Source organism: Grus americana, chromosome 5 (assembly GCF_028858705.1).
Source record: "Grus americana isolate bGruAme1 chromosome 5, bGruAme1.mat, whole genome shotgun sequence".
Taxonomy (NCBI): Eukaryota; Metazoa; Chordata; class Aves; order Gruiformes; family Gruidae; genus Grus; species Grus americana.
In genome coordinates, this window is record NC_072856.1 from 67,706,333 (window position 1) to 67,725,695 (window position 19,363).

General features: G+C 45.8%; 1 protein-coding gene across 1 annotated transcript; it reads right to left on the minus strand.

Annotated features, from left to right (window-relative positions):
- Positions 1 to 268: 268 nt before the first annotated feature.
- On the minus strand, positions 269 to 7,057 carry TMX1 (thioredoxin related transmembrane protein 1). Its single transcript, XM_054826300.1, has 8 exons — positions 6,897 to 7,057; positions 6,647 to 6,762; positions 5,791 to 5,836; positions 5,134 to 5,262; positions 2,802 to 2,847; positions 2,618 to 2,719; positions 2,327 to 2,396; positions 269 to 1,568 (listed from the first exon to the last, which is right to left on the minus strand). The coding sequence occupies exons 1-8, from the start codon at positions 7,037 to 7,039 to the stop codon at positions 1,390 to 1,392; spliced, it is 831 nt and encodes a 276-aa protein (XP_054682275.1). The 5' UTR covers positions 7,040 to 7,057; the 3' UTR covers positions 269 to 1,389.
- Between the last annotated feature and the right edge of the window lie 12,306 nt (positions 7,058 to 19,363).

Consider the following 19,363-nt stretch of genomic DNA (forward strand, 5'->3'; position numbering starts at 1 on the left):
TTCTACGTTTGCGGTCTTAATTACTCATGACCAAGTTTACTATTGACACAGATTTATCAACTGCCAGTCCTGCAAACCCACTCAGATGAACAATTTAAAACAAACAACAACAAAACTAAAACAAAACAGAGAAACCCAGCAAGAACAGGCTCGTCCAAAAACCTATGTGCTCAGCATTAGGCTAACCCTTCCCTTGCAAATACTTTGGAAATTAACTGAAAGAATAGGGAAAATTCTTGACAAGCGATGTAAGATAACACTGGCCCAATGCGCATGTGCATTCTTTTTATTTCTATACAGAGTGAAAACAAATATTGTACAGAAAACAGTAGACTACAGGGTTTTTTTAAAGAAAGAGTTAGGGTAATTGTTTCAAGATGGTTTTGTGAAAACAAAAAGATGATTTTCTGTGAAAGAAATTAAGAAGCAGTTATTTCAACTTCCAAGTACAGCCTGACCAGATTCGCAGTAAAATTTGATTAAGCAGAAATCACTGATGATGTATTAAAAATAAGCAGAGTCCTACTGCCATCCAGCAGGATCAACAGGTAGGCACTCAGCAGAGAACCCTGCATGTAAACTATTCCCATCTGAATCACAGTCATTGAGACAAACAAGACTTCATGGTGCTGCCTGTAATTTTTTTCTAGAGAAGAATTACTTTGCCAACAAGCACGTATCGCTTTCTACAGCCTTTTCTAAAAGACATCAATGCAAATAGCAGGTTTCTGGTCAGGCAGAGAATCCATACCACACAGAGCACTTGTGGTAACTTCCATCTGGGAGGATGGCAAAGACAAGCTCTAGCTTTTGTTCAGAGGACAACTTCTGCTCCTCTAAATGAAGATAACTCCAATCTCTTTGGAAGAAGAAAGACTGGGGGGGGTTGTAGCACTCATTGTCATAGCAGAAAGCAGTTTTTGTCACATAAAAAGCCTGGAACATATTCAGTAACTGAAGGAACTTTTTCCCCTCAGAATTTCTTCAGAGCCTAACTAGATAGATTTACACGGAGACACCTTTTTGAATGCTTTAACAGCAAACAGGTTAGTGCATTTTCCTTGCTTATGTTCCCTAATGCAACAAGTACACTGGTTTACATTCTGTTAAAAAAGAATAAATTCTTATAGAACAAGTCATTCAAGCAGCCACATGAATTATTTCTTGGCACTTCCCTGCACACAGACAGGAAAAGTTTCAGCCATTTGCAACAGCATGTTTTAGTTTTGAATACCTGATGCCAAAGATGTTTTTTTTTTTTTCCTCTGAATTCATGAAATGCATCAATATTACCATGACAGGAGTCATTCTGCTCTTGAAGCTGAAGGATTTGACATTTATCTCCTTTTGAGTTGGTGACTCAAACACTAATCCTGCACGCAAACAAAGCTAAGATTTATCTGTTGTAGCAGCAGGGTTCACTGGGCGCTGCCTTACAGCATTCGGTGATGAGTTTCTGTCGGACACCTCTTTACCCTCTGTTTCATCATCTGAGATATCTTCCTCATCTGCTTCTTGCTCTTCATCCAGCTTTTTCAACAGCTGAGCTGACTCTGGCGCTAGCTTTCCTTAAGGAGAAAGGAAAACATACATACACAAATAAATACCATTACCATGTGAAACAAACATTGGTTTTGTTTTGTTTTTTTTTTTTAACATCACGGGCTAGCACAGAATTTTCATGACTTTAATCCAGGTAGTACTTTCCAGTATCAGTCACTTAAGCTGCTATCTTCAGTAGAGTTGTTGCTAGTATGAATTTACCCACAGGTCAAGTATTAACGGATTACAGACTATCTAGACAAGTTAATACAAAACTTCCTCCAGCTTTGAAAAAATGAGTCAGGTTCCTATAAACCATAAACCAGCATTCAAACATTCTTCCCTGACTTTTTAAGACTACATTGAAAAGTCCAGAGACTAACCCCAAACTGAATCACTTACTATCCACAGAAATGCAAATTCACTTTTAATCCTCACTTTTCCCCTAAAACTCATGCAAACCCCAACTTAGCAACACAGAGAGCTCCACTCAAAACTTTTACTCTCACCTCCCTGCACATAGGGAATTTGTATCTTGCAGGTATGAAAATTTTTCTATCTCCTAAAAAAGTTTTTAAAAAATAGTTCAGCTTTAGCTAAATACAAAACACAAACCCACTATAAACCCTAAGGGCAAACAGCTGCAGGTAAAGCACAGCACCAATCACAAGTGTAAACTTCTACACTAAATCTCACGTCCTGCAGACACAAGTTATGTACTGATATTTATTAGGTAAGATTTACCAAACAGCTTCACTGAATTAGAAGTACACAGTGGGCTTACTTGAATAAGGGTACTGTGGCGGTCTGTGCCTTTTGGATGGACAGATACAGTCTGCCAAGAACACCATCACCTGAAACCAAAGACAGACAAGTTTAAACCTCCAAACATCCTGCACATTAGAATCACAGAATCATTTAGGTTGGAAAAGATGCTTAGGATCGAGTCCAACTGTTAACCTAGCACTGCCAAGTCCACCACTGTCCCTAAGCATCACCAGTCTTACTGTTAAAGACAGAGGCAAAGGCAATACACAGTAGTCACAAGACAATCTGTTCCAAGTGCTTCACTTACAAGTCCCAGTATCAGTCCTGAGAATAGAGTTGCCAATGCAAAAACAGCATATGAGCCCCAGACTGGCATTCCAACATTTTCTGTTAAATAACCATGGCAGTGCTGGAATAAAAGAGAAGAGAATTATTTCAAGAATAGCTGACTATTGTGTCTATTAAGATAAAGTAGAGATCTAAGCACATACCCTGATCCACATTGATAATTGAAACAAAGCTGACATACTGCTCATCCTGAAACAAAGCAGAAAAAAGTAATTGAAAACATCTTTAAGCCAGTCACATACCTGCATCTTCTGATGTGCCTGGTCATTATTTAGTCCCATGTTGAACAACTTTCTGCTCATGTCCGATTTCCCTCCCAACTACTTTGATTTTTATCTTCCGTTTTGTCTTTTACTTCAACAAACACTCATTTCCCATGAAGCTACCTTCAGTGCCAGCATCGGCTTGTACAGTATTCCACATATGAACATCTACGAATTCACAAACTTCCTTGACTTGGATCTGCTGACATATGAATTTCACTTACTTCTGTTTATGTTCTAAGTTACGTTTGGACCCACAGTCTATGAGAAGCCAGCTGAAACTCTACTCAAGATATTAAAAATTAAGCATCTGGACATTTTATTAAAACAAAAAATTAACCTATTAGAAAAAAATCAGGTTATAGAAGAACTGAGAGATCTTCAGACATTTAAGTTTCTCACTTGTATGTAAATATGGCTAAAGACCAGGCTATCTGCCATTTATATCCTGCCGATTCTGACACTTCCCTGTTATTGTAAAGCTTCAGCATTAAGTATTCACTATCTGTAAAGGAAAGGAGAATTTGAAACATTAAGCCAATGTAAGTTGGTAAGAAGCCTGCATATATATGCGCAAAAAATGGAGCTGTACCATACACTTCTAATAGAAAACTTATTAATCCTAAAATTAGCACCCTGTTTCACACATTCCTTAGCGTGGGGTAATATTTTGTAGCTCAACCACACAGTTTGAAGATTCAAACGGCATTGCAAGTAGACAAAGTAACAATGCTGAGCTTCCTAGAAGAGCGACAAAAAAATGTAAAATTTCAGTCTACCATAACACTTCATAAACTGAACACTGCTACAGTACAGTTAGCACAGAGGTGTTTCATAGAATCGCTTAGGTTGGAAAAGACCTTTAAGATCATTGAGTCCAACCATTACCCTAGCACTGCCAACTCCACCACTAAACCATGTCCCTTAGCACCACATCTACACATCTCTTAAATACCTCCAGGGATGGTGACTCCACCACCTCTCTGGGGAGCCTGTTCCAATGCCTGACAACCCTTTCAGTGAAGAAGTTTTCCCTAATATCCAACCTAAACCTCCCCTGGCACAACTTGAGGCCGTTACCTCTTGTCCTATCACTTGTTACTTGGGACAAGAGGCCAATGCCCACCTCACCACAACCTCCTTCCAGGCAGTTGTAGAGAGCGATCAGGTCTCCCCTCAGCCTTCTCTTCTCCAGGCTAAACACCCCCAGTTCCCTCAGCTGCTCCTCATCAGACTTGTGCTCCAGACCCTTCACTACTCCGTTGCCCTTCTCTGGACACACCCTAGCACCTCAATGTCCTCCTTGTAGTGAGGGGCCCAAAACTGAACACAGAACTTGAGGTGCAGCCTCACCAGTGCCCAGTACCGGGGGACAATCACTGCCCTGGTCCTGCTGGCCACACTGTTCCTGATCCAAGCCAGGATGCTGTTGGCCGCTTTGGCCACCTGGGCACACTGCTGGCTCATGTTCAGCCGGCTGTCGACCAACACCTCCAGGTCCTTTTCTACCGGGCAGCTTTCCAGCCACCATTGCTCTAACAGAAGATAAACCTTGAACAATTGGGCTCATTTGCTTCAACCACCTCACTCACAGTTACTCAACTACTTTGAAATCACTACACAGCACATGCAGCAACAATTAAAAGCACTTCAAAGCCACAAAACTAGAAAGTATTCCAAAGAGCTGTTTCTTCTCAGACTATAGTCTCCCCACTTTTCCCTCAACGAAGGAACCTTCACCCTTCCGCTCTGCTTTTAACTTTGCTACAGATCAGTCTTCTTAAATAGCCACCCTGTATCTTACAACTACGTTGCTACATTATTTTCCAGTTTTTATTGCTAATTTCCTAGAATTTAACTGGACAAAACATCTTTCTGCTGTATATTCAAAAGAAGAACTTCAAGCATCGCTAAGTTATCCACAAGAGTTTAGTAAAACAATACATCCACCTATAACTATTTGCAGCCTTAAAGTAGACCTTGCTCAGGACACCTTTGCTATGCTAGTGCACACAATCCTCCCACAGCTGACGGAGCAGGCACGAGCACCCACCCATCACATTCACACATTTCTTACCAGCACAGAACTGCCCCGTGAGCTGTTAACTAGGAGGCAGCACCAGGCAGGGCACACCTAAGGATCTGCCCCAGCACGTCCTTAAATTGTGCATGTTCAACAACAAATTATTATAAAAATCATACCAAAACTTACAGGAAAGAGGAAGGACCAAACCATGATGAAACTGGTTCAATAGATTTCCATTCCTGGTCACTGATGAAATTTATGAAATCAGTTTTAGTTCTTGCACCCTGGTATCTCCTGAACTCTCCATCTTTACAGCTATAAAACAAGCAAAAAAAAAGTGTCCTTTATTTTAGACAGGCCAAGCATGCAGCATTTGTTTCCACTCAACAGCTTCCCTCCCATCACCTTGCCTATATTTTTTTTTAGTTTTACTTTGCTTCAGATGATATTGGCACTAAAATGTTTTCCAAAAATCTTGGAAATCTACAAGTATTTCTAGAATCTTGACTCCAAGTGCATCTTGGCTAGCTTTAGGATGCAATTCCATAAAGAGATAACGATCTTCCTAATGCATTTGCCACACAATGCATTAAGATCAATCTACAGTGAAAAGATTGCAAAACAGAAACACACGTGAAAAGATAGAATAAATAAGGCCTGAAGGGAAAAGAAAAAAAATAATCAACTGGAAGTACTGTAAGGGCAGAGCAGGTAAGACAGAGGTTGTCTCTGTAAAGTAACTCCTGTTCTTAAACAGCATGGTAAATCGCATTCATTTGCCCCAAATCAAAGGAAAAAAAAGTCCCCTCTACTCCAAAATATCCTGCTGCTTTGCATACTTACTGATAGATGGTAGGAAGAGCTGTTATGATAAATCGTCCACTTAATCCTGTAAGAAAACAGTTATTTTCAGAATAGTAGAGCATTCTTATGTAAGAAAAGGCAAGAAATGTTAATATACACCAAAATAAAAACAGCTGCTCCCAGGTATCAATCTTTAACTGCAATCAAACACAAACTTGTGCATATCAAAGTACTGCACACAGTCTAAAAGAAAGGTCCCTGGCCAAAGAGCAAGAAAGTTTCTGCCTGGGGAAAAAGAGATGTCCAGGGATAACCATTCTACTTGACTATTTTGTCTGTAGCTCTCCAGAGATGCCTCTTCTTTTCCCACATATCTGCAGCCTCCAGCACTTGCAGAAAATAATCCAACTGAGGCAAATTTCAAAAGTTCTTATGTGATTTTGGAGAAAAATATCAGCATGGAGAAGACAATTTTTACAAACCCCACACAGACCGGAGAGCGATTCAGAAAAGCAAGCTTCAGCTGAGGGACACCTGACTGCTTGCACTCCCTTTTGCCAACAAAAGGAGGTACTACGAGAGGGAAAGCTGAAACCACATTTTTTGCTCTGTATGATGCTTAAAAAGTATGGTCAAAACCTCCATGAAATCATCAAAAATCGCTCTCTAGAGAAATCTTCTTGTCCCCTTTATCTATGAAGGAAGACTCGCATGTTTAGTCTACATATAGTAACCTGCCTTCAGTAGAGAAGAGGAAAATATCTTTATCATTCCTATCGAGTCTGTTTACTTTCTAAAAGCACACAGGCTCGCACCGACCATCTCCCGAGCACCCAGAAGCCCAAAGCCACGGTGGGGGGCGCTGGGAGCGCACAACCGTCCCCGCCACACTCACCCGGCTGCTCCGTGACATCCACTTTGGCAATGTTCACTTCCAGGTCCTCGCCCCACTCGGCGAACTTCTCCCACTCGGGCTGCAGGTTCTGGCAGGCGGGGCACCAAGGGGCATAGCTGGGGACAGCACAAGTCTGTCACTAACCGGCACCGCTCGGTCCCCCGCGGCCTCAGAGCGGGCCGCTGAGAGACACCACCTCACCCTCATCCCGCCGGGCACAGGCAGCCCGAACGACCCCCTCCCGACTCACAACTCCACCATCCACTCGCCCTGCAGCAGCTCCCGCCACATGCCGTCCGACAGCACCTTCACTGGGCTCCGTTTCCCCAGCGCGGCCCCGCCGCCCGCCAGCGCCAGGCAGAGCAGGGCACACAGCCCCCCGGCCGCCGCCATCTTGCGCCGCGCGCGCTTCCGCCTTCCCGCGACGGCCAGCGAGAAGGGGAGAGTGGGGCCAAGAGGGCCGCGTGACCCCGGGTACGTCATACGTCACTACTGGCACCACCCACACGCCTTGGCGCATGCGCCCTTCACGCCTCCAGGCGTACCGCGCGTGCGCAGAAGTGTTCTGCACCCCCACAGCTTCTTTAGGCGGGGCGGGGGAGACCTGGGGGCGGGCTTAGGGGGCGCGGCAGCCTATAGAGCGTCGCGTTGTGTGGGGCTCGTGGACACTGGGCTCGGCCAATAGGGAGCGCCCTCTGAAGCAGTCGGCAGAGGAGCTGGTGTCTCCTTCCTCTCCTCCGTGTTCCTCACGGGCTGAGGGTGGGTTGGGGCTGGGGTGCAGGCTGGCTGCTGCCAGAAGCTGCCCCCATGTCCAACGGAGCCAATGCCAGCCAGCTCCCAGGGTGGATCTGCTGCTCGCCGGGGCCGAGCCTATCAGCGGTGGTGGTAGTGCCTCTGGGATAACAGAGTTAAAAAAGGGGTAGGGGGGAAACACTGAAAGCAGTTGTAGGCAGGAAAAGAAGTGAGAATATGTGAGAGGAACAGGCCTACAGACACCAAGGTCAGTGCAGAAGGAGGGGGAGGAGGTGCTCCAGGTGCTGGAGCAGATTCCCCTGCAGCCCATGGTGAAGACCATGGTGAGGCAGGCTGTCCCCCTGCAGCCTGTGGAGGACCCCATGCTGGAGCAGGTGGAGACACTGACGCGCGGAAAACAGACTCCACAACCTGTGAAGTTGTAAAGTAGGTATGTTTATTCAGCGCTGGGCAGCACGGGGGGTCGTCCCACCAAAATCGTGCGCGCCTTGCAGCACTTCCCTTTGAGTTTTATATGATAGAATGTTACATATTCAAAAAGCACCTATACATATTCATGATCTTTCCGCGGAAAGGTGGTCTTATTACAATGAGTTCATTTCCATTGTCTCCGCCTTTAACTCCTCTCAGCTGCACACGCGCACTGCCTCTTGGTGGTCGTGGGCCGGGGTCTCAGGGATGAAGGCCGTATGTCTTCCTCACTGTGCACTTTTCACCTTCACCACAAAACTTACTCAGACCGGTTCCTAATTAGCAGAGAATCCTCCGTGTTCAATCCCTTCTGATTTACTACCTCCTTATCTTGTGATTGGTTACAAAAATGCAAGCAGAGCGAAGGGTCATCTTGACCCTTCCTTACGCTAGTTCTTGTTAAAACATCTTACGTAAGGGTTAAGATTACTAGATATGTGGCTTAAGCTAGTTAATGATCCTGCTATTTCCTTTAAGTGTTAGTTCTCTCTATCAATCCCCCCTTTTTCAAAAAGGTTAGTAAATTCTTTTACTACAGCTAATACAATGACTCTTTATCTAATACTTTCTCAAAATATTTATTTGATTCTAACCTTTGCCTTAGTTGATATTTCTTCCATTCGCTGTAAGAATTCCCCGTGTTTTGACAACACCCTAAAGCACATCGAACTACTACACACAGAGCTATAAGCAGAATCATAACCGTAATTGTCGTAACAAACAATTGTTTCAACCATGTCAAATTCGGTAACCAGGATGTTAATCTTTCCACTAAGTCACTAAACCCCCAACCATGGGATAAACCACCTTGCAAAGCTATGAAAGCTGGTTGGTCTTTTTACTAAAGGGTTCCGTTTTCCCCGGGTTGGATGGGCCACGGGTTTCATATAAGTTCGTAATAGACCAAGTGTGCCTGAACTAGTTAAGTTTTGTACAATAGTAATGTTAGGAACTATAGTCCCTATAGCGCATTGACCTTTCCACCCTAAGGGCAATACTTTGTACCCCCACTTCCCACAGATCCAGTACCATCCCTGACCCACAGGGGTGGGCCAGCCTTTGGGAGTACTGCTGACGTGTCTTCGAGTCTGGTTGCTATTCCACATATTTGCACCTCCATACTTGATATAACTCGTGCAATTAGGGTAAGCCCCAACAAAACTTGTACTTCCACATTTTTTATCTGTGCTATTCCCTCCCATATTCTTTGTGGTGTTTTCCAGGTAGCACCTCTGGACACAAGGTACTTCTGTGGTCTCGTTCCAGAGTGTGCTTAAATCTATCTGCCACTCAAGATTCCTTTTTGGTATCTCTGTGTATTCGGTGAGGGGCATATTACTAAAGGCCTTGACTATCTGCGAAGAGTTGGGAAAACTGGTGGCGACCACCGGGTGGCCCTGTCCTATGTTTGTGGGCAATTGTGAGCAAATCCAGCAATCAGACCAGTTCATGGCATTAGCAATTTTGTCATGTAGCTGCAAAAAGGCATTATTCTCCCATGCCTCAAGTTCCCCTATTAGGCTTACAATCAGCGTCGTGACAAGGTAAGCTTTCCTTGCTGTACTTGCGTGACTCTCCATGGAGATTTAGGTGCCTTCTTCACACGGGAGTGGTGAATCCAGGCATTCTGTTCCTTAATCTTTATTGCTGTGAAGGATGTGAGGAGTACCTGGAACGGTCCTTCCCATTGTGGTTCCAGGGTCTTTTCTGTAAGAGACTTCACATATACATAATCTCCAGGTTGTATGTTATGTACAGGTCCATCCAAACCCCTGCTTCGAGTCCCAACCACATGTTTTTGAATTCTGCTGAGTTGTTTGCCTAATGCCACCATGTATGAAGTCATAATTTCCTCCCCGGCTTGTGTGGACATCCCTTTCTGTATTCCATAGGGTCGTCCATACAAAATTTCAAAAGGACTCAGTCCCTCTTTTGCTCTTGGCCTGGTTCGTATGCGCAAGAGAGCCAAAGGAAGAGACTGAGGCCAGGCCAAGTTAGTTTCCTGTCCCAATTTCACAATCTGCTGTTTGATTAAGTGGTTCATTTTTTCTACTTGGCCACTCGACTGAGGGCGATATGGGGTATGAAGCTGCCAATCTATACCCAAATGACAGCTAATTTGTTGTACTACTTTTGAGATGAAATGTGGTCCTCTGTCGGAAGATATGGTTGCCGGAACCCCAAAGCGTGGTATTATTTCTTGTATTAATGTTCTGGTTACCTCCCGAGCCTTGGCCGTCCTGGTAGGAAATGCCTCTGGCCAACCTGAAAAGGTATCAGTTAATACCAATAAATATCGATACCCCCCTTTTCTTGGGAGTTCTGAAAAATCAATCTGCCATTGTTGCCCAGGCCCGTTGCCTTTCCCAATTTGACCCATTTCTGGTTTAGGGGTATTCTTGGGATTAGTCTGGAGGCAAATATCGCACTGTTGAGTTACTTGTTTCACGGTGGTGTATAGATTCCTAGCTACAATCTCTCTAATCAGGTGTTTATATAGAGCTTCTGCCCCCCAATGCCTCTTCCTATGTTCTTCCCTTATCAGAGACCATGTTAGATAAGAGGGAATGATTAGTTTCCCTTGTGGGGTGAGAGCCCACCCCTCGTTATTATACGACCCTTCTAGGTCGATGATAAGCTTCTGATCTTCCTTAGTATATTTTGGCTTACCTTCTAGGGAGATTTGCCCATCAGGGACCAAGGCCCCCTCCGTATTTACCTCACCTTTAGCTGCTTGTTTTGCCTCTCTGTCCGCCAGCTCATTTCCTCTTTCCAATTCTGAGTTCACTTTCTGATGTGCCTTAATGTGCATGATCGCCACTTTCTCAGGGAGTTGGACTGCCTCCAACAGTTTCATGATCTCTTCTGCGTGCTTGATATTTTTGCCCTGTGAGTTCAATAATCCCCTCTCCTTCCAGATTGCTCCATGCGCATGTACGACTCCAAAGGCATATTTTGAGTCTGTATAGATATTTACAGCTTTGCCTTGGGCCAATTCCAAGGCACGGGTCAGAGCAATTATTTCCGCCTTCTGTGCAGAGGTACTCATGGGTAAAGGCCCTGACTCTATGATTTCTTGACTGGTGGTAATGGCATATCCGGCATGTCTTTTACCACTTAGGACGTAGCTGCTTCCATCCGTGAACCAGTTTTCCGTGTTCTCCATAGGACTGTCTCTCAGGTCTGAACGGCTGGAATATGTTGTTTCGATGGTCTCCAGGCAGTCATGATGCACTGGTTCCCCTGTGTTTCCACTGAGGAAAGAGGCTGGATTGACAATGTTAGTGACTATGATCTCCACATCATCCTGTTCTACCATTATAGCCTGGTATTTCAAGAATCTTTGTGGGGAAAGCCAGTGTCCACCTTTCGCTTCCAGTACTACAGATACTGTATGGGACACCAACACAGTCATTTTCTGGCCCAGGGTGAATTTTCGGGCTTCCTGGATGTTTAGTACTACAGCCGCGACTGCTCGCAGGCATCCAGGCCAACCTTTTGCAGTTGCATCCAATTGTTTAGAAAAGTAGGCAACTGCTCGTCGATACGGGCCCAGATCTTGTGCTAGTATTCCTAGGGCAATCCCCTGCTTCTCATGGGAAAAAAGGAAAAACGGTTTACTCACATCTGGGAGTCCCAAGGCTGGGGCCGACATGAGGGCCTTTTTTAGCAACTTGAAGGCCTGTATGGTCTCTTTATTCCATTTAAGGTGTTTTTGTTCAGTGGTTGTCAGTGCATACAGAGGTTTAACAAGCAGTCCATAGTTATAGATCCATAGTCGGCACCACCCAGTCATCCCCAGGAAGGTTCGTAACTCTTTCACTGTTTGTGGTCTCGGAGTTTGACATATTGTCTCTTTCCGGGTCTGTCCCAAAGTTCTTTGTCCAGCACTGATTTCATAGCCCAGATAAATCACCTTACGCTGCATCACTTGGGCCTTCTTCTTGGATACCCGATATCCCTGGAGCCCTAAAAAATTTAGCAGACTAACCGTCCAGGTCATACAAGCGTCCTCTGTTTTGGTTGCAATCAGGATATCGTCCACATATTGTAACAGTTTCCCTTCCTCAGGCGGGGCTTCCCAGGACTCAAGATCTTTTGCGAGTTGGTTACCAAATATAGTAGGACTGTTTTTGAACCCCTGTGGTAACACCGTCCAAGTAAGCTGAGTTTTACGCCCTCTTTTAGGATTTTCCCATTCAAATGCAAATATTTTCTGGCTGGATTTATGGAGAGGGAGGCAAAAGAAGGCATCCTTCAGGTCTAAAACAGTAAACCAGGTTAGTTCAGGTGTCAATACAGTCAGCAAGGTATATGGATTTGCCACTACCGGGTAGAGGTCTTCAGTTATTTTATTTATAGCCCGTAGGTCCTGAACCACCCGGTACGACCCATCGGGTTTACGGACAGGTAATATGGGAGTGTTAAAATCGGATTCACATTCCCTTAATAATCCTAGTTGTAAAAATTTTTCTATTACTGGTCGAATTCCCTCCCTGTCTTCCTTCCTCAGGGGGTACTGCTTGATTCTTACTGGCTGTCGTCCTTCTTTGAGTTTGACCTCCACAGGTGTAGCATTTTTTGCTTTTCCGGGCACATCAGTGGCCCAAACCCCGGGGTATACCTGGTTCGCAATTTCTTCGCTGATTTTTCCCTCTATAGGAACATTAGTTAGGGATAAGCTCATTATTTGGATATACTGTTGGTCATTCACCTCCAGAGTAATCTCTCCCTTTTCAAATTTAATTATCACACCTAATTGTTCCAATAAATCTCTCCCCAACAGTGCTCTCGGGGAGTTGGGCATGTACAGAAATCTGTGGATGCCCCATTGTTTTCCCAATTTATATCTCAGAGGTTCACAAAAATATACCTTTTCACTTTGGCCAGTTGCCCCTTTCACCATGATATAGTCATTTCCCAGGGGCCTCAAAGCTTGGTTCAAGACCGAATACGTCGCCCCTGTGTCCACCAGAAATTCTACCTTCTTCTGCTTTTTCCCTAGCTTCATTATAACCAGTGGATCCGCTAGGGTGGATTCCCCAGGTCCCCGTCAGTCTTCCCTCAAATGAGCCATTATTCTTTCTTTCTGACTATTCCGCCCCTTCTCCTTATTTTTCCGCTTTTCCGGACAATCATCTTTCCAGTGTCCAAATCTTTTGCATAACGCACATTGATCTCTGCCTAATCGAGGCGGTCCTCGTCTGGGTTTTCTTTCCTCCTCCTCCCTGACGACCGCCACCACCCTTCTTTGTCCCCGTTTGTAATCTTCCTCTCTATTACTGAACACCCTCCACGCTTCATCCAGCAATACTTCCAGGTTCCTTCCTTCTGTGGGACGCAGCTTTTGGAGTTTGCGCCTAATATCTCCTGTAGACTGGCCCAAAAACAAAGAAACTAGTTGTTGCGTTCCTACCTCTGACCCAGGATCCAGCGGTGTGTTGCGGCGCATTACGTCCCTTAGTCGATCCAAGAATTCGGATGGTGACTCGGAAGGACCTTGTTTGATTGCATATAATGCCGACCAGTTTATAGTTTTGGGAATGGCCCTCTCCACTCCTTTTAAAATCCATCCCTGGTATGCCTTCAGTCTTTCCATATGCGTGGATCTGTTTGCATCCCATTTTGGATCTTGAAGGGGGAGATATTCTTTAACATCTCCTCCCGTAATTTTATAATGATCCTCAGCCAAATTCCCTGCAGTTTTTAAAATTAATTGCTTTTCCGTTTCAGTCATATATTCTAATAATAATTGTATGTCATTCCAGTCGGGGTTGTGTTGTTTTATAATAAACTGGAAATGTTTAGTTACATTTACCGGATCATTCCTGTAATCCTTAGCAACCCTTTTCCATGCTTCCAAATCAGTGGTGGAGAAAGGTACCTTAATTAACATCGTCCCACCGTCAGGCCCTACTGCTTCTCGGAGAGGTGCTTGTAAGACTGTTGGGGCAGACTTTTTCCTGATACGGGAGGATACAGGGCTTCCCGGGGGAGTGGAGGCTCCTTCCGAGTCCACATCCTGTTCCTGTGGTCGAGGGGGAGGCTTAAACAAATCAGTTAAATCTTGTTCTGATGCCAGGTGTATTTTATTTTTCCTAGTACATCTTTGCCCAATACTACATGCCGAGCAACACCGCCTCAGTTTACCTTTAAGTCCTTTGTTATTTTCCCGCTCTAGGGCAAGTACCATAGGGTCCTGTGGCGGCACCATTCCACAGTCCCTTTGCCACTCCGGATGGTTTCGGAGGGTGAAAAACATATCTGCATATGACACTTCATCCCATTTTCCTTCTCTCCTCAAAAACAGCATTAATTGCAACATAGTGTTGTAATCAATTGTTCCATTAAGTGGCCACCTGGCTCCATCTTCCAGCTTATAAAGCGGCCACCATTGATTGCAATATTTAATGAGGGTCTTCTTATTCTCTGTACCCCCAGTTCCAACAATATCCCTCCAGCGTGTCAATATGCAACCGAGGGGGCTTTTACTTAAGATATCCTTGTTCTGAGAGTTACCCATCTCTCTGTTTCTTTATCCTTATTTTCTAGGTCTTTTCTTGTTAGCTATTGTGCTTTGTTTTAATTTCCCAAAGTTCAAGCCCTAAACCACCAAAGGAGTGACTCTCTGTCCTACCACTTTGATCAGCCACACACCTTCCCCGATACTTAAGAGACTGACTAAACACTACGGCAGCCCAACCCAACTTACATATATATCATGGCATTTACAAATTTTACAAACAGTCCAGGCGCTTTGTCCGTCTCTGGCCGTGTTCCTCGCGGAATCACGGAACCGCAAATCAGGACTCCCACTCGCTTCACAGCAGCGCTGTGTCTCAAAACACACATACATACACACAACAAACTTTTAACATACAATCCTCACTCCAGTTATTATCCCTCCAGCAGCTGCAAATATTATTCAAGTAGAGAGGCCCGCTTACCCTTCTCCTGCTTCTTATACAGTCATTAGCAGGTCCGTCCTGGCTCCCAATATTGGGATGCAGCGGTAACCTCGGATTCACTCGATCTACTCCCAAGATCGCTAGCGGCCGCTCTATCGGTCAGCGAATCCCCCTTTTCCTTAATGTACAGGGTACCCTCCTCCCATACGGGGACTATGCCGTACGCCAGACGTCTCTGCGCGATTTACCAGCAGCCCCGGCCAAGCGCGGGCGTCCCCAGCGACTTACTGGCCCCCTTACTAAACATACCGTTTATCCGCAACTTCAGGAGGTCGTTGTCTACTCCCGTGGTGAGCGGCTGGAAGTGGAGGCTCCTCCGAGAAAAGTGCTCGGGGCGCGCCTAGGAGCGTCCGCTCCGCAGTCGATCCCGCAGCCGAGCAGAGTGTCTCCTGGCTGGCTCGCCAAAATGACGCGCGGAAAACAGACTCCACAACCTGTGAAGTTGTAAAGTAGGTATGTTTATTCAGCGCTGGGCAGCACGGGGGGTCGTCCCACCAAAATCGTGCGCGCCTTGCAGCACTTCCCTTTGAGTTTTATATGATAGAATGTTACATATTCAAAAAGCACCTATACATATTCATGATCTTTCCGCGGAAAGGTGGTCTTATTACAATGAGTTCATTTCCATTGTCTCCGCCTTTAACTCCTCTCAGCTGCACACGCGCACTGCCTCTTGGTGGTCGTGGGCCGGGGTCTCAGGGATGAAGGCCGTATGTCTTCCTCACTGTGCACTTTTCACCTTCACCACAAAACTTACTCAGACCGGTTCCTAATTAGCAGAGAATCCTCCGTGTTCAATCCCTTCTGATTTACTACCTCCTTATCTTGTGATTGGTTACAAAAATGCAAGCAGAGCGAAGGGTCATCTTGACCCTTCCTTACGCTAGTTCTTGTTAAAACATCTTACGTAAGGGTTAAGATTACTAGATATGTGGCTTAAGCTAGTTAATGATCCTGCTATTTCCTTTAAGTGTTAGTTCTCTCTATCAACACCTGAAGGAGGCTGTGGCCCTGTGGGAAGCCCACACTCGAGCAGGCTCCTGGCAGGACCTGTGGCCCTGTCGAGAGAGGAGCCCACGGCGGAGCAGGTTTGCTGGCAGGACTTGTGACCCTGTGGGGGACCCATGCTGGAACAGTCTGTTCCTGAAGGTCTGCACCCCATGGGAGGGACCCATGCTGGAGCAGTTGGTGAAGAACTGCAGCCTGTGGGAAGGACTCACGTTGGAGAAGTTGGTGGAGGACTGTCTCCCGTGGGAGGGCCCCCAGGCTGGAGCAGGGGCAGAGTGTGAGGAGTCCTCCCCCTGAGGAGGAAGGAGCGGCAGAGACACTGTGTGATGAACTGACCACAACCCCCATTCCCCGTCCCCCTGTCATGCTGGGGGGAGGAGGGAGGGGAAATGCAGAGTGAAGTTGGGCCTGGGGAGAAGGGAGGGGTGAGGGAAGGTGTTATAAGATTTGATTTTATTTCTCATTGCTCTGTTTTGCTTGGTAATAAATTAGATGACTTTTTTTCTAAGTCGAGTCTGTTCTGCCCATGATGGTAATTAGTGAATGATCTCTCCCCGTCCTTATCTTGACCCAGGAGCCTTTTGTTACATTTTCTCTCCTCTGCCCAGCTGAGGAGGGGGGTGACAGAGCGGCTTTGGGGGGCACCTGGCCTCCAGCCAGGGACAGCCCCCTACAGTGTGGTGGCCGGGCATGGCCTTGGGGGCAGCCAGGGCAGCTTCCCTGACCTCTTTCTGTGGCATTGCCTGGGAACATGGAGGTCACCGCTGCTTCCCTTGCTGGGGTGGGCATCCCCACAGGGAGCCCAGCCCCACAGCTGCACAGCCCGCACAGGCTGTCTGCCCTCCATGCCCAGTGCATACTGCTTCCCTGACCTCCTCTCACACCCTGACAGCAAACAGACAAAGCCAACCGCAGCAAATGCTACAGCTGTGTTATTCCTGTATGTCCCGTTTCCTGCCCGAGCAATGGGAGAGCGCTCTGGGCACTCGGGGTGGATGTGGCCCACAGTGAGGTGAGGAATCTGCTGTGCAAAGTCACAGGGAGAACAGATTCCCCTCACGCCAACCCCTGTTTCTCTCTCCTGCATCTTTAGTTACTTCTGGCAGAAAGTAACTTAGTACTTGAATACTTAGTTCTCAGGAGAAAGGTCACTGTAGCGAGCAGACAAATCCCCCATCATTTCACTGCAGTCTGTGAACAACTTGAGGCTTTTCACGGGAAGGAACCTTTCTTTTTCATATGCATGTAGTTTCTTTGCCACAAAGTTTTCTCCAGCTCTTGGTCAGGAGTGGCTGTGATAATGTCACCTTTCCTTTCCCACCTGGATCACTTCTTCCCTGCAGCTTTCAAAGGGGCCTTTGCCATCATTTCATATCCCACAATTTAGGGCCCTGGCAGGTGGAGAGAGCTGGTCTGTGGCAGCCATTGGAGCAGTGCAGGAAAAGAATAAATCAGTGTTTGGTTTGGGGTTTTTTCCCCTCAATTTTGGCAACTTTTCTGTAGTACAATGTGTACGTTCCTTTCTGTAGAACACTAAGACATTACTAAGGACTCGATGAAGCTTGTTATTCATTGATTCAGGGTTCAGTAATAAATCACTGCTTGCAGCACTCTCGCTGTTCATTGCCATTCCATTTTAGTCAAAACTGAATTTTTGAAATTTGTTACTGATAATCCAAGAATACCTCCGTTCTGCACCGGTAATGAGACGAGATGCAAAGAGCTGTCTTCCGTTCTTCAGGGTAGCAGTACGCATCCTGGTAATTTAAGATGTGTTGAAGAATAAATGCATAAACAAATGTGTTGTGTTACCATGTGTAGCGGAGGTTGGGTGACCACTATCCTGGGGAAAGCAGCTAGAAGCGTGATCCCAGCTTTTATTCATGCTGAATAAGAGGATAATTAAATGTTCCTTTCTTTGGTGTGTCCAAACAGATGACTGCATGGAGGATGAGTTTGATTTAATCCATGTGCAGGTTAAAAGAGAAAAAAAAACATGATGACATACAGGCAACAACCGAAGCAATTGCAGCACAGCCTTTAGACAACACCACAGGAGAGCTCTTCTGGGACCGAGTCCCATCGGGAAGGGCACATGTGGAACTGTGAGGCAGGAAAAATGATTTTGCCATTTAATGCTCCCAGGCTCAAGGAGAAAGGAGCTGGTAGGTTTTTGCTGTAAAGAGTAGCTGCAAAGGCACACCAAGCTTTCTGTGGAAACAGCATGAAAGACCCTGAGACGTATGACTTCATTCCTCCTTCGTTGGGTTCAAGAGATTATTTTAAGGGTAATAAGTGCTGTGAATTACTTTTTATCTCCATTATTATTACATTGATGTTGTCTTGTTTCTTTGTAAAGTTTTGAGAAGAAAGCCTTGACCATATCTCTTATGCCTTCTTCCTCCAGCCTATTCATCTCAGCCCTCCCAAGCTGACTGGAGAAATGTCTGCCTCATCTTTCAAGGTTCACAGTAATTTAATAACCGAACAAACATCAGATGGCTCTGAGTGACCTTACAAAATGAACACATCTCCTAATGCTTCCCCTTTTCCCTTCTGTGCTTGCCCTGTTATTGTGATGGGAGATTCATAAAAAAATATTACTTTATTACTTACTTTATGACTTACTTTCAGAAATGTGCAGAGGGTGGAAGGACAGCACTTCTTTAATCCATTAGTCACCACAGCCCAATCCCCTTCTTGCCCTCATGCTTCTTCAGAGGTTCGATACTCCTCCACGGGAGCAAGAGGAGATATGTTTATGTTCACGAGGCTGCAGAGCCCCGTGACTCTGATCTTGACTAACTTGAGGTGTTTCCAAGACCATCCTGGCACTGCCCTCCTCTGCTTAGTCCTGAATTTAAAGAGGGATCCTCAGGCTTCTAGGCATGGCTTTTTCCCTGTGCAGGTGGCAGGAGTCAAATTACGGGCCAACACACAGTAAATAAGTTTTACTACAGGTCCTTAACATTCTCTCTCTTATTGCAGAGTTTGTCCATGCATCATCACATACTGAAGTGAGAAGAATACATGGTCCTGCCTACCAGAGGTGCTGTGCTAGCGTTAAAATTCAGGGATGGTGTTTGCAGGAAGGAAGAGGTTTGTTTGCTGAGATCTGTGCTGAGAACAGCGTATTCTGCCTTTACAACCAACATCGGCCTCCACTTAGAACACCGCTCAAAGGGCAAAGTAGGATCACTGGTGAAAACTCTCCTGAGCCCAAGGACTGCTGCGAGACTGCCCACAGCCTTCATTTCAGCAAACCACAATAATTGTCCACATCCTCCAAGAAAGCCCCAAGCAGTTCTGCAAAACGCTGTCTCCTCTGCTGGGATGAGTTCAGCAAGGCCAAGGGCAAGGTCCTGCATGTGGGTCAGGGCAATCCCAAGCACAACGACAGGCTGGGCGGTGAATGGATGGAGAGCAGCCCTGAGGAGAAGGACTTGGGGTGTTGGGGGACGAGAAGCTCAACATGAGCCAGCAATGTGCGCTGGCAGCCCAGAAAGCCAACCATGTC